This window comes from Epinephelus fuscoguttatus, linkage group LG5 (genome assembly GCF_011397635.1).
Source record: "Epinephelus fuscoguttatus linkage group LG5, E.fuscoguttatus.final_Chr_v1".
In the NCBI taxonomy this organism is placed as follows: Eukaryota; Metazoa; Chordata; class Actinopteri; order Perciformes; family Serranidae; genus Epinephelus; species Epinephelus fuscoguttatus.
The window spans coordinates 11475210-11489828 of NC_064756.1; the positions used below are offsets into that span (position 1 = coordinate 11475210).

A 14619-nucleotide genomic window follows, 5' to 3' on the forward strand; every position below is an offset into this window, starting at 1 on the left:
TGCCAAACTGCCGAAGACACCTGAATGATGCGTCTTCAAAACAGACCGCTATACTGTCCGTGTTTATTTACATGCTTGGATTGAGGAGCACAATAAGAGGTGGTCACAGGTGAGCTGCTATTCTCCATCATGGTAATTGATGTTTATGTTTCTGCTGCATCCCATCTTGCATACATCACTGCAGGATAAGCCTCAAATAGCAGTCACTGAAGAGTTCATGTAATGGCTGTCCAACTTGTTTCACAGTCATGCTCCTTTTTGTGGAGATTTCAGGCGGGATTAAGGAAGAAACTCATCTGGCGTTAAGACTGGCTTGCAGTGAATTGTTGTGCTAAGGTGTTGTAGCTCTCTCCTCAGCAACAAGACTCTAATCACTCTTTTGCTTCACTTCTTTTTGCTGCCATGACATAACCTAACAAAATGTCTCTATTCCTAAATCTGCTGCCTTCGGACCATATATATCATTCTTCTTCTATGATTGTCAAATAGTATCTGACCTCAGTCTACACGAAATACCACATGAAAATCGAACCGCCCTCATGGTCTGCCTTAAGCAGTTCAGAACTACATAAACAGTTGGTCAGCTGTGGAGGGCATGGGAGGAAGCCACAAATTTGGGGGTAGAGTATGGGGGACCACAGCGAGTAAACATTGTAATTTAAAGCATCATCTGTGGTGGTTGGATCAAGAGTGAATGGGTCAGATTTATGTATACAACATGTTGCATTTAGATCCCATTAAATCTTGGATGTGCTTCAAAGTCTGACAATCCAACACATCTAAATCCAAACATGTCAAACACTGACGCTTGGTCAGTGGCCCTACACGTCAGACTATGATGCTTTAGGTGCCCCTTCAGCATCAGTCAGTGTCTTGTTACATTCATTGTGTTTTTGTAAAATAGACTTCTGTTTCCACAGGAAATGTACATGTTTTTAAAATACATCAATGTAGGTTTACTTTGTTTTTAGGTTGAGGCAACAAAACTACTTGGTCAGGTTTCGGTACTTGTGTTTGATACGAACGTAATGTCATAAATCATAGCATACATGACATAAATCATATAACATATTACATTATGTAGTGAAAATAACTCAGTGTGTAGCTTTGGTTTCACATGCGACATGAACAACGGCCTCCTGGATCAAAGTCATGTGTTTTTTTAATCAATTCATCAGCCCTCCCTCACACCTTACTCAGATTTTCTCACTCTTTATACTACATCAGTTGCTTGAAGCATATACAGTATTTTTTTTTTTTTATTCATTTATTTTTTTTTAAAGATTATTTTCTTGGCATTGTTGCCTTTGTTAGATAGGAAAGTCTAGTGTGAAATGAGGAGAGAGAGGGGATGACCTGCAGGAAAGGGCCGCAGTTTGAATCAATCTTGCAGCTGCTGCAACAAGGACATAGCCTTTGTTCATGGGGCGCCCGCTCTACAGTATCTACAGTAATAATAATGTGGCCTGTCTCATACAGATGGTAAAGGGTGTCTCGGTGCATCTGTATCTGACCAAGTATTGGTATGGTAAGTATTTGATGAGATGGGGATGAGAATGACCTCAACTAACTGCACAGTTTAAACAAATCTTCCTTAAACAAGAGAAATCAGGTTATCAGCAAAGTAATGCTGGTTTCATCATTATTTTTTTACATTTTTTTTTTTATTATTTCTTTTTGTGATTAAATCAATAATGGTCTGATACAGCGTTTCTTCATTTCCTCGTATAACGTTTTGTATGACATCTAATAAATTAGCACCCCACCATGACGTTACTTATAAAGTTAAGTTATGTTTAGGTAAGTAAAGATGCACAGGTTAGGTTTAGGCAGATTAAGTTACTTTGGTTAGTTTTAGGAAAACAAACATGGTGACAGTATACCTTAAAGTCACTTGGCTTCACATAGTTCCAAACACCGGTCTCCTGGGGGAAAGTCCTGTGTTGAGTGACCAATCCACCATCCAAACCCGCCTCTTTACATGGTCTTTAAGTCTTTATACTACTTCTTTTTGCTACTCTACTCAGTGCATTGGTCACATTATCACTGCCTTCCCAATTATGTGGGTTATACACAAACTACCCACTCAGGATTACAATGGCTATATACAAATTTTGGTGCATTACTTTTTGTAGGTATACATACAAACAGTGCATAAGCAGGAGTAGTGTTGGAGTAGGAGTAGTAGGTTGGCTCTTTATCTAAATTGAAAGGGGTACAAATTTAGTAGTATCCAAATATTGAACATCACACATTGAAAAAAAAAGAGAGAGAGAGAGAGAGAGAGAGAGAGAGAGAGAGAGAGAGAGAGAGAGACATTACCCATGTAGTGGAATCATTATCCAAACACAATACACATAATAAATAAATATTTTCCACTTCCCAGCCTCATTTCAACATTTACTCCTCTAATGGTCTTAATGGTGCCGCATACTGGTAAAATACATTGTAAATTAATGAGGAATTAATTAAGGACATTTCAAATTTGAACATTTTCTTTGCATGTTCACAAATGTTTTGTAATTGTTTCACATCTCCTAAATAAATTTCTTTAGTTTATTTTAAAATGCCTCGTAAACGCACTCGTCCACCCTCAGCCCTTCCTCTTTATAGTACCCTATGTCGGAGTAGGGAGGGATTCCTCGAGCATACCTTTCACGTTCAGTATTGCTACCACCAAGGGAAGGCAAAACAAACAGGAAAATAGGCAGAGGATGTGAGTGCTGCTTTCCTGGAGCCAAACCAGAGAGGCGGTAAATCATAATCCCTGAGCCGAAACTGAATTCACCACACCTATCAAAACCCATTTAGGATCAGAGGCCAGAGGTCCAACCATTTACTATCTGTGAGCTCCCCCTTTTTTCTCAAATCCTTTTCTTTCAGGGGAAGAAAACAGATAAATGAAAGCCAAATACACATGGATAATCCCCGGCGTCTTTCCAAAAAGGAAATTATTATATTTGAAGTTATGAAAGTGCTTCCTGAAGTGAAGGAAATGCACGAGATTTTTAGGCCTGTGTCTTGATCTAAGAAAAACATAAGCAGACGCATACTGGCAGAAAGACAAATATATGCCCTTTCACAACCTTCCGTTTCTCTTACCAGCTCAGCCCGTCCATGTGCATTGTGATTTACAGTACATCTCCAAGCAGAAAGAATTTCTTACAAAAAAGCAAAACTGGTGGAAAACTCCAAAAGGTCCTTCTGGCCAGAGACATGAAGGGAGGAAATTGCATTGATTTAAGCTCAGCTTCTTTTGGCATCTGTCCGCCTTCTTCGTTTTTCTTTCCTAAAGTGAAGGCGTTTGTTCCACAGCCGCCGGTTTAGATACAGTCATCTAAGATGTTTTTCTTTGTCTCTCATTATATCCACAGTAAGCTGATGAGTGGAAGTGAGTGGCAGCATCTCAGTGCTTTATAACAGAAACTATAAACTTCATCTACAATCAGCTTTTTTTGTGGAGAAGCCAGAATAGACTTACAATTGCTGCTTTCATTCATAAAATGACATACAATAAACAAGAGTGTGTACAATGCCGTGTAAGGCTGAATACCACTCAAGGCTTGCAGAATGTCATTTCTGATTGAGAGCATTAACAAAGAGCTGAATCTTGCAGTAGGTGCTCTGTTATAATACTCTATCCATTCCACATTTTGCACCACAGATGTTTCTCCACATGTTAAAAGTCTGTTCTGAGCACTTTATATACATTTCTGCAAACCTACCTGCAATATATATTTTTAAATCAGTTCATAAGAAGTACATCACACGAATTGAGTCAACTCATACAAATGAGCCATAGAATTAATGATAACTAATAGTGTTAATTCTCAGCTTTCTAGATTTATTTTTAGCTCTGAGATCAAAAGTTCATGTGAGTTTCAGTCATATTTAGTCATCCTTATCTTTCTTATGATTTTTTAATTACCTAAATTAATATTTAAGGCTTGTCTTAGTCGATGAAAGCCAGAACATTTTAGTTAAGAAAACATCGAAAGCTTAGTTGACAAAAAAAACATGTGATCATTTTAGCCAAGACCAAGGACGAGTACTGTAGTCAAACTCTCAGGTTGGAATTCAACTATTCAAAATAGTTTCAGGCGAACAGTGTTACTGTTTGTTGTTTGCACACTTTCATTTAATGCATTCATAAGGAGGATAATTGGAACATTTTAATACTTTTAAAAGCCCTGGGTCGATCATCCAAATAAAATGCTGTGCATGTTTACAAGGTCTACTTCAGTATAACTACCAGATATTTAAAAAAGGGAAGATGATTTTGGCACACAGGATGAGAAATATGCATAGCAACATACGTATAGGCAATATGCAACATTATATAAACGAAATCAGTGGTTCCCAACTGGTGGGTCGTGGTCCAAAAGTGGGTTGTGGGTCCATTCTGAATGGACCACAAGTGCAAACGTGTCATGTTTGTTAAAAACATACTTTATTTTGAAGTACAGTGAATTTCCGGCACAGAGCTTTTATTCTGAAGAGCTGTTTCCTGCTGTAGAGTGAGTGACTAATGGACAGCTACTTGACAGAGACAGCAAACTAGCTCGACCACATGGCCAAACACGGAGGGTATTAAACTGTGTGGACCTTCAACTAATGACTGAGGAGAAATCTGGACCCCGTGGCTGGACCAGATGGTAACCGCTGCACAAAACAACACCACAACCTCACCGTAAGCAATTTTTGTAGCAGGCTCCTCCAATTATATTGTGTTATTATTCTAACTAAGTTTTTTAATGAATAGATAAGTATTAATGTGCTTGGTCTCACTCCCAGGGGATCAAACATGGTTCTTGGTCAGTGGCCCGCTACGTCATATACAGTCGCACAATGCATCCTTTAGCATCTGTTTGAGACATAGCTAGCTTTCAACAACCTCCATCTAAATCTCATCCATGTCATTTTAAGACATTCAAAGCAAAGGACATAGTGTAAAGACTGCAAAAGTCTTCTTAGGTGGATGGGTCCAACAACCACAGGAATTTGACCTAGGAGGCCAGTGTGAAACCACATATAAACACTGAGTTATTTTGTCACGTAAGTTGTTAGAGATGACTGACCATAATCTTTCCTGAACGCGAACCAAGTAGTTTTCTTGCCTAAACCTAACCGCCGTCCCCCTCTTAGTTACATGAGCCAACCCCTCATATATATTAGTAATTCCCTAATTCAAATTACCTAGAAATATAACTTTGTCTTCAGTGAATGCAGCTGTAGGAAGTCTGTGAAACACGGGACAGAAGCTGTGACGAGGCTAAGTTGAAAAGTGCATATTTTTAGCTCCTCATCTGGAGCTTTTATTTACAACCCGCTGATGTTTCCCCTGTTTTCTCCATGTCTTCACAGCTCTGGAATGTGCTGGACAACAAATCTGTGATTCCCTGCTACAGCGAAAAGCTTCAGGTTAGGACGATTGATGGCCTCTTCCCTGCTGAGTTCACATAGCTTCAGCCCGTTTCCCCACAGTCTCTGAGGTAATCACCTAATTCCTTGCCACAAACCAAGAGATGCCCCATAGGGCTTGTTTCACCACGACCGCCGTATTCCCCTATTAATCATAGCTGCATGTTGAGGTATTATCTCTTTTAGTGTCCGTACCACATGCAGGTTACATAATGGCAACAACAGTGAAAAACACTGTAAGATATGCATTGATTTAACAGCTGGGTAAACAACAGCAAAACCAAATAGTTGTTTCACTTAAGGGGAACTTGCTTTCCTCTTAGCTCTCTCTGAAGGTGTAATGCAATCATTAATGTCAAAGGAAATATTAATGATCTGCTGCATATTTATATATATTATGTCATTCTGTTATGTGTATAGGAAAATCTATGGGAATGGTTACCCATGTGGGATGTTAGCAGCTGTCTTTAGCTGTCATTGTGTTCTCTTTTGCCCACTAAAACAGTGTCTGTCCTGGGTGAAACCTGAGCTAGCTGCTGTTACAACATGACATCTTTTCCCATATTGGAACAGTTAGGATGCCCTTGATCCCTGTGACCTCTTGACCCTCTCTACGTCTCCACACAGTCTTGAAGAGATGTCTCGTCTGGGGAGCCAAAGGAGATGCACAGGGTGAAGTGAGGTTGGACATCCAGAGGTTTAGACGTGTCACTGGTCCAACAGACATGCTGGACTTAAAGATTAACATACGCACACACACACACACATATGCACACGCTGACAGCTGTGCATGATGTAGCCCCAGGTGTACTGTGCTCAGGATTGGTTGGTTGGCTCTATTTGAGACCTTATGCCATTCTTTGATGGCCCAAACCAATTCCCTCTTGTTTGCAGTGGTATGATAGAAACGGCTGTATCGCAAAAGCAGCAGCCCGGGTTGTCAGAAGTTAGATGTGAAGGAAAGACCGCCTTCCTACTCTCACCTCTGCTCGTCCTCCCTTTTCTACTTCTACATAAGCAAACATATACAAACCCTTTAAGTGACACGTTCTTTGCTACAGCCTAAATATGTCATTAAAGCACAGAAAACGAGGAGGAAGGAGAGGCACAGAGCTACATGGTTTTCAGTGTGGGAGATCATACAGGGGCTGTGAGACCGTTTTAGGTCTTTCCAAGCTGTCGTTTTGAGCCATAAATGAAAGCAAAACAACAGTGTGGGAGCCAGCCGAGCCAGTGGAGGCTTAAGGACTTCGTACTTTGAGTCTTGGTTTCATATCAAGCCAACACCACTTCCCAACCTAACTCCTCTAGCTGTGTACCTGCCTTCCAGCCATCCATTTTCTCTCTAGATCCAACCTACTTCCCTGCATGTCACACTGCTCAGAGCTGTGCTCAGACTCTTTCCCAATCATTTTTACCTCTATCTCTCCCTTTCTCATTTTTATGCGCTATTTTTTTCTCTCTCTCTATTTGATTGACAAATTTCACATCACCGCTGAGGGAAGAAAAAAAAAAGAAACAACTGCCCTCTTTACCTCTCTTTGCCTCCGTCTCTCAGTCCATTTTCTTTACATTTCCTGCTCCTTTCCTCTCCCTCTCCTTTCTGTCTGTCTCCTCTGCTCCACTTATGCATCCCAGCAGTCTAGATTTCCTTTCCTCAGGTTATAATAGTTAGACTGTGAAATCACCCGGGCCCCACACCCCTCCCTTCATCCCTGTGTCCTTCTTTCCCCTTCCACTCCCTAACATCTTTCTCTCCCGCTTCTGATCCCCTCCCTCCTCTCACTACTTATAGCCAATCTTTAATATTTATGGCCTCAAAGCTGGAGAAGTGGGTGGGGGCACGGGGTTTTACCTCGCCTATGATTACTTGCGTGTTGTCAGGAACCAAACGAGGTGAGGTGAGGGTTGCACTACAAGGTTGAGGTTGTGGTGCTGCAGCCCTGCAGAGCAGAACAGAGGCTACCCAATCTCCTCCGAGCCCTCATACTGAAGTGATTAGGCCACAGGAAGCTGAACCTGACATTGCTGACACTAGGCCCCCCTACCACATCCTGCCCCAACATCCACCCACACCACACGACACCACCTCTCCACGCTGACACCCGACTCACCGGGGCAACCACAAGACTTGATTTACATCTTCTGATATGGTCACAGAGGATGGAGGAGCAGAGGATGGAGGACACTCAAGAGAGTGAAAAAAAAAATCAAGAAGAAACCTGAGATCAGTGAAAGGGGGGGGATAAGAAGGAAAAATGCTCATGGCGGCTGCTTTTTTATTGTTTCCCTGTCTCATGGTGTGGTGGCAGACGTAAACAGGAACAAGCAATGCAGCCTGCCAATTTCAAGCCTATTAAGTGTAAGTGGGATAACTGCTGCAGGTGCTATGTTTTGGCTGCTGGGATCACATAGATCAAGAGATCTATGACAGTATGGTGTTATGCATACGAAATATTTTCTATGAGGATTTATTTATGGTTCATGCACTCCATTATCACGCATTTTGTTTCATAAATATCTAAAGTAAATAAATAAATATCTAAAATAATATATTAATTTACATTACTTAAGTAAAAAATATATAAATGCTGGTCGCCCCGCTCCCCAAATTAAAAATGATTCTCTCTGAACTGATCCAGTGCATTTAAGCTTAGCATTTGGAAATACAACATGTCATAAAAGGCATGGCAATAAAGTGATTAACATTACCTTGGTGAAAGAGCACTACTGCCCTCTTGTGTTTGGGGGTGGAAAGGGCAGAACTGAGAACAGAAACTTCATTGATTTAATCTTGACTTTGGAGAAAGTTTTCCCTCATTTATGGAATCAAAAACAGGATAAAGATGTTGATCACACTCGCTAGCTCACTCACAAAAGAACATTTCAAAACAAAAGTGTCTTATCTTTCTACAGTTTGCTTTATTAGCGCCTTAAATTAGCAGTTCACTCAAAAGGTTTTCACAATACATTGGGCTTCTTGTATTTACACATGAGATTACAAAAATATATTTGTATTCTGCATTACATATTCACTACATCTAACAAACAAAATGTGAACAGTTCCACTCCTGATCATTCAAAGTGAATAACAAGCTTCCTCTATTACATTCGTGTTAAATTAGGCATGTTTAGGGGCAGAAATATTCCTGATTCTTTCATGAGCACTCGGCAAATCTAAACCTGCATCTAACCAAAAACTCAAGATAAGTCTTGCCTGCCTCTCATTTTAGCTGTTATTTGTTCTCTCTCTCTGCCTCGCTCACACTTTCTTGCACCAATCAAAATGTGTGTCTTTTTTAAAGTAGTGATTGCTCTCTGTTTGACTCCCGTCTCCGGTGAAAGTGTTTCATTTCACTAATGCAGAAGTGAAACCGTCTCACTGAATACTCTGGGGGCCGTGGGAATAATCAAAACACTGCGAGAGCCAGCGAGGAATACAAACTCCAGTTAAGAACAAAGAAAATGGAAATCAATGGCAGGATATGCAGATTTTTTTGACAGCTCGACACGCAAATAATCTTTTGGGAGTTTGCCCTCTGTTGCCTTTGCCAGGTTAAAATAACAACTGAGCAGGAAAATATAAAATGCGGTATGTTGTAGAAAGGGCACAGCATTACACCTACTTAGTTTTGTATGAAGGTGTTCCAAAACAATCAATAAAGAATGTACTGCATTGCAAGCAAGGCTGAATCGCCTAAGGCATGGTCATATCTTTAAGTGCACAGCTACCGACCTCAGGAATTCATTTAAAGCTGTATTATTTAAAAGCTGCACTTCATGTCTTATGCACAGTTGTATTTGTCAGTTTGTCGACACTTGAGTAGCTTTAGGAAAGCCTCCATCTTATGGGCGTCTTTCTTGAAGCAGCTGAATAAGGTGTAGTCTCTCATGACAGAGTCCAACATCTCTGGCTGCACATCATACTGAAATAGGCCTTGTTCACTGTGGTTTGCGGTCAGCATTCCCTCATCCAACATCTGCAGGAGAAAGGTTGGAAACATAACAGAAATATTAAGAAACAGAGACAAAAAGGGAAGGAGTAAAGCTCTAGTATGCAGTATTCTTATGTGTTTTATAATAAAATTAAATTATCTTATACATGTGTGAGTTTATAACAATCCAGAAATGGGATTTGACCCACCTTCTTGATGAGGACCACCACTCCCTGCTCCAGACTGATCAATTTCTCAGACACCCACTTGGTCTTGTTGAGTAGCATGTCAGGAGCAGCATCGTAGCGATCAAGTGAGGTCTGCAGGTAGACCAAAGGCTCGATCCACGACTGAACCAGCATCAGCACAGAGTGGAGCAACCACTTGTCCTGCAGGGCACACAGGTGAAGAGCGGGAAGAACAGAATGAATGAATAAAACAATGGTTGCTATAGCTGGAGAAGCTAACTCTCTGACCATCTCTGACCTAAAAGCGGAGCTGGAGAATTATGGAGCAGCAATTTTGGCCAAAATACAAGCCTCACTGTGTCTGATTCAAACAACTTAAAATGTAGTGTGCATCAAGGTGGAGGATTTCGGTTGCAACGGACACCTCTCTCTGACCCAAGTGTCAGGCTAACTAGCTTTGAGCTACAGGTGAAACAGCTCCACACTGAAAACGGTCTTCTTAAACTCAAGACAAAAGACCTCCAAAATTGTAGGAGTAGGAGTAGCTGGCCTATCAGAGGGCTGCGAGGGACGTTTGGCTACAGATTATATGTCTCACTGTTTTATTGACATATTGCAAGATGAAACGAAACCTTAACCAGGAGAAGGAGAACATCCCTGACCCATGATGGTTCATTTTCTATGCTACAAACAGAGAGAGCAGGTACTTGCCCTCGCGAGGAAACGGGAACAGCTTGTCTAACAGGGACAAAAGAGTTTTATTTTTCCAGACATGAGCAGCGAACTTGCCAAGAAGCACGCTGCATTCACCACAGTCAAATCCAAGATTTACAAGAAAGGTGTTAAGTTCAAGCTCCGCCATCCAGCTGTCCTTTCACTAACGTACCAGGGCGACGGGCACAGGTTTCACGAAGCTAAGGTGTTCTACAGTCAACACCTGGTGGATTTAGTGGATTAATCTGCATGAATAAGTCACAAATGTGGCTCCTAGTATACTGCTGGATTTTTCTCCCTGTTTGTGGACATGCACTTGATACACTGGTCAGTTGTTTTGACTACTGTACTGTACACATCGGCCCCTTTTAAAACTTGACTACCTCAACCTGACCCAAGCTCCTTGTTATAAAATGTTTTGATCTTTGTCATTCAGATAATAGTTTATGCCCATGTTATTTTTATTTACCAATGATCTTCTGTTAAACTAACATTCAGTTCATAGTACTGAAGACCACATTTACTCAGCATTGTTGGAGATGCTTGAGTTGCAGTTAGAGCAGCCCAGATTATTATGGCATGGATTCAAACATAGCAGATTTGTCAGCTAAACATTCACTCTGTGAACTCCGCCGAAGCGTAGTGTAACAAAAATAGGTTTTAAGATTAGTAATGCTTTTTATGCCAAAGTCATACCCTACCTATGTTGCGTAACTTAAAAATAGCAACATAAGCCAGATTTGCCTCTTTTTTGGTAGCAGGAGTGAAAATAAGTCTAACTCAGTATTTGTCATACCGTGGTTTGTGTATGATGAAGACAGTTGGAGAAAGATTTGATGCAATATGTGAGGAAGGCTCTACAGGATTCATTTTTTCCTCAGCAACTAACATGTTTTTCCAAAATAATGTTCCGATTTTAAGGCATTCTAGTATCTTGAATGGATTGAAAATATAGCTTGCTTTGCATACACCCCCACTAGATATAAGCTGACCCTTGAACGTTTATATGTCACTGGGAACATTTATGTCTTTTATGAACAGCAGCCTTGTTGCCCTTCAAAATTAATATCAGACAGCAATGAACAGAAGTGATCAAAAAAACTTAACTCAATAAAAACATGACTTTTGATCAAGGGCTCGCTAGCTACGAAACACTGAGCAACAACAGTGGGTTGAAGTGTCATGGGTAAATTCCCTGTAGCGGAGCAGACTCTAAAGCAAGTGCAAATGACCACCATACAAATGGCCATTAAACCGCAGAGCAGGCAATATTTCAGCAGAAAGGGCAGAGGATAAATTATTAACATAAAGAAGAGCCTTGCAGTATATGCACTTTCAAAGATCCCATTTACCATTACAGCAATGACATAACTTTTAACCAGCAGTTTCAATATAGCGAAATTTCAGTCCTTGAACACATTGCTTTTGCCATAAATACTTGGCCTTTGTTGGTTGAAGGAGGATTATTTAAGAACTTCACATGAACCAGATTACAGTGCACATCAGCCAAATCACCCTTCACATGCCCTTTTGCTAAGTAGCTCAATCTAGTTTCCACACTGCTGATCAAGCTGACATTTGGCCTGAAAGGCTATGTCCAGTTGGACAGTGGTCAGAACCCCAGACAGCACAGGGAAAAGTATTCTGAAATGTTACACAGGCAAGTATATTTGTGATATCTGAGGACCTTTCACTGTAATTAGAGCAAACGACTGATCATTTCACACCTGACAGAGACACATAAGAGGGGAGGTTCACTTGCACACTATAAGAAGAAAGTTTGGGCTCTTAGCACCACTGCAGCTTCACATTGATTTGTGAGCAGACCTGTGCATGCAAACAGACATGTATAACACTACCCCAAAGCTGGCACCCACACACAACCACAAACGTGTATGCACAAGAATAATTATATGCACTGGCACATAAAAGCAGAGGCACACACACACATTACACGATTAAGATCAAAGACCCTGACAAAGGAGAAAGAAAAATCTGCGGTGATCAGCAGCCATGTACTTACAGATATCTGTTGGATTTCACTTTTGGAGCTGGGGAGGGGTAAGGCTTTGGTGATACATGCATAGCCAGCTTGGTTCCTCTGGAGCTGCAATTGGAACGGTATAAACATCTCCTCCTACAATCATGAGAAAAAACAGACTCATGAAGTGCATGGATGTGACTTAACCTTAAAGTTTAGTATGTAAAATAAAGACAGTCTTTTATTGTTAGTTAAGTTTATTCTCCATATTCAAAACTGAAGGTCATAAGCAGCAGTATTCCGCTCTGCATTTGTTTTTGGAATCCTGTTGCTTTTAGGCAGTGTTATAGTGGTTACACTTCAGTCCTAACCTTTTAAAAAAGCCTTTTAAAAAATAGGCGAGCAACACTTTAGTGTATTTTTCCAAGTGATTTGAAAACCTTCGATTCTCATAGGTACAGAATTACAAGAACACGCAAAAAGACACATCAGGAAAACAATGACAAAAGCTCCACCAATCCCAGCCACTGGAGACACAGCAGAGACTCATTTTGTTCTGCAGCATGTTCTCATCTGTAGACCTCATGCAGCGTGTTCTCAGTAACAAGTCCTACATCACCCCCATTTCAAAGACCTTTTTGGATCTCGAGCCGCGGAGCGAAGGGGATTCAACAGGCTGCAAAACCTGCGCTCTCACTGCTGCAGTATATCATTATCACATTCGTATTACTCCACTTCAGGCCTGCTTCTTCAATAAAATATCTTTGGCTCAGAAGAGAGATAGAAGATTACTTTGAAGCCTGGCAGAGAGGCGATGATCATGTCAGAATCAAAAGCAAATAACAGAGAGTATCTAACAGAGAGTGTCAATGCTTTTGGTCCAGCATATTGTGAAAAAGGCCAACAAAAAGTCCTTTTGCTCTCATTGTAGAACTCATTCCAAGTGTTGCTAGACTGCATGCTGGATTCAATGATAAGAAAAACACATACTGTACCTTGGGAAATATGCCCCTTCCTTCCTAATATAACTGATGAGCCATTTTCTTTTTAATTACACTTCAGCATTGACATGTAAGGAAACAACAGAATTTCATTGCTCTTTGGATGACTAAATTTTATGACAAGTTCTTTCTACTTATATAATAAAAGGTATTATACAGCTTCTTAAACCCAAATTTTTTGCATTGCTGTCACTGTAGCCTTTGCCTAAGGCTGTGCTTCTACAGCACTGCTTTTCAAAATGCTGATTTCACATTTCATAAAAATATTTAAAAAAACTAACTCATGCCCAACATTAGCGGATGAGAATATTCCCCCTATAGGTAATGGATTTTCTTAGATTGCCTTTCGGTTCAACCCTCTCTTTCTAGGCACAGTGGAAATAATTTTCTCTTGTCATGTGATCCTCAGTGTGAAGAGTGATTCAGTTTCTCCTGAGGCTATACACATGCTAAATCTATGCCTTTTATGCTATACTGTGAGAGCCTGTGGATGCAACAGATCTGACAAACATTTTTTCTTTTTCCCCCCCATACGGCGCACAAGTGCAAAGATTCATTTTGGTGAAGTGCACGGTGTTACTCACAAACAAAGAGCATGATTCTTCTGAGACACGGTAGATGAGTTCAGCATGCTGGATGACTCGGTCTAGAAGTTTCTCCTGGGAGATGGAGGGGCAGCGGGAGGGGCTACCCTGCTCTTCCTGACAGTCTAGTGGGATACTTACAGTTCGCAGAAAGGGCCAGAGCAATAGAGGCCATACACCCCGCTGCATGACTGAAGACAACCACAGATGTAACAAATGTTCACAAGTAAATACTCAAAACACAGAAATAATCCCGTATTTTTATTTTTTACTGCAGTGCCACCTTCGTCAGCATTACATAAATCAAAGTCACTGCTCAGCTAAATAAACAGGTGTAATTTATATCGCTGAGGACAATTACAAAACATGCTGCTTTTCTCTCTTCAAGTGTGATGCATTACCTGTCACCATGTGCATTCTGTCAGTAGTCCTCAAGTCCTTCTTTGCTTCTTTGTCATGCAGACTTCATTTATAAAGCCTGACCAGGCCATTAATAAAGAAAAGGTCATTTTGGTCTTGCGTAGGTTCTTGTAAAAAGATACTGTTTTTCCCAATGCATTTCTTTTCTCATGCATAATACCAAGATATTAGCTACAGTCAACACTGCTGGGCCTAATTACCTTGTTCTTGATTTACAGTTACAAACTGGGAGTTTTTCTAAATATATCTGGCACAATTGATTATCAACTGGCCTTGATTTAAAAAGGAAATCTAAATCAATGTTTGGTACATTTCTATTCCACCCAGCATCCTGATACCACTGTCTGATAATCCAAGAATGAAGGCTGAGACTGA

The 14619-nt window shown here is 40.6% G+C and overlaps 1 protein-coding gene across 1 annotated transcript; it reads right to left on the minus strand.

Moving 5' to 3' along the window:
• Positions 1-8323: 8323 nt before the first annotated feature.
• smtla (somatolactin alpha) lies at positions 8324-14263 on the minus strand. The gene is made up of 5 exons (XM_049576353.1): positions 14226-14263; positions 13825-14015; positions 12282-12395; positions 9566-9745; positions 8324-9401 (listed from the first exon to the last, which is right to left on the minus strand). The coding sequence occupies exons 1-5, from the start codon at positions 14239-14241 to the stop codon at positions 9207-9209; spliced, it is 696 nt and encodes a 231-aa protein (XP_049432310.1). The 5' UTR covers positions 14242-14263; the 3' UTR covers positions 8324-9206.
• Positions 14264-14619: the final 356 nt, after the last annotated feature.

Coding starts and splice junctions, on each gene's coding strand:
- smtla (XM_049576353.1), bottom strand. Junction 12,396..13,824: donor AAGAATCATGCTCTTTGTTT/GTGAGTAACACC, acceptor TCATGATTGTAG/GAGGAGATGTTTATACCGTT. Junction 9,402..9,565: donor TGGTGGTCCTCATCAAGAAG/GTGGGTCAAATC, acceptor TTTCTCCTGCAG/ATGTTGGATGAGGGAATGCT.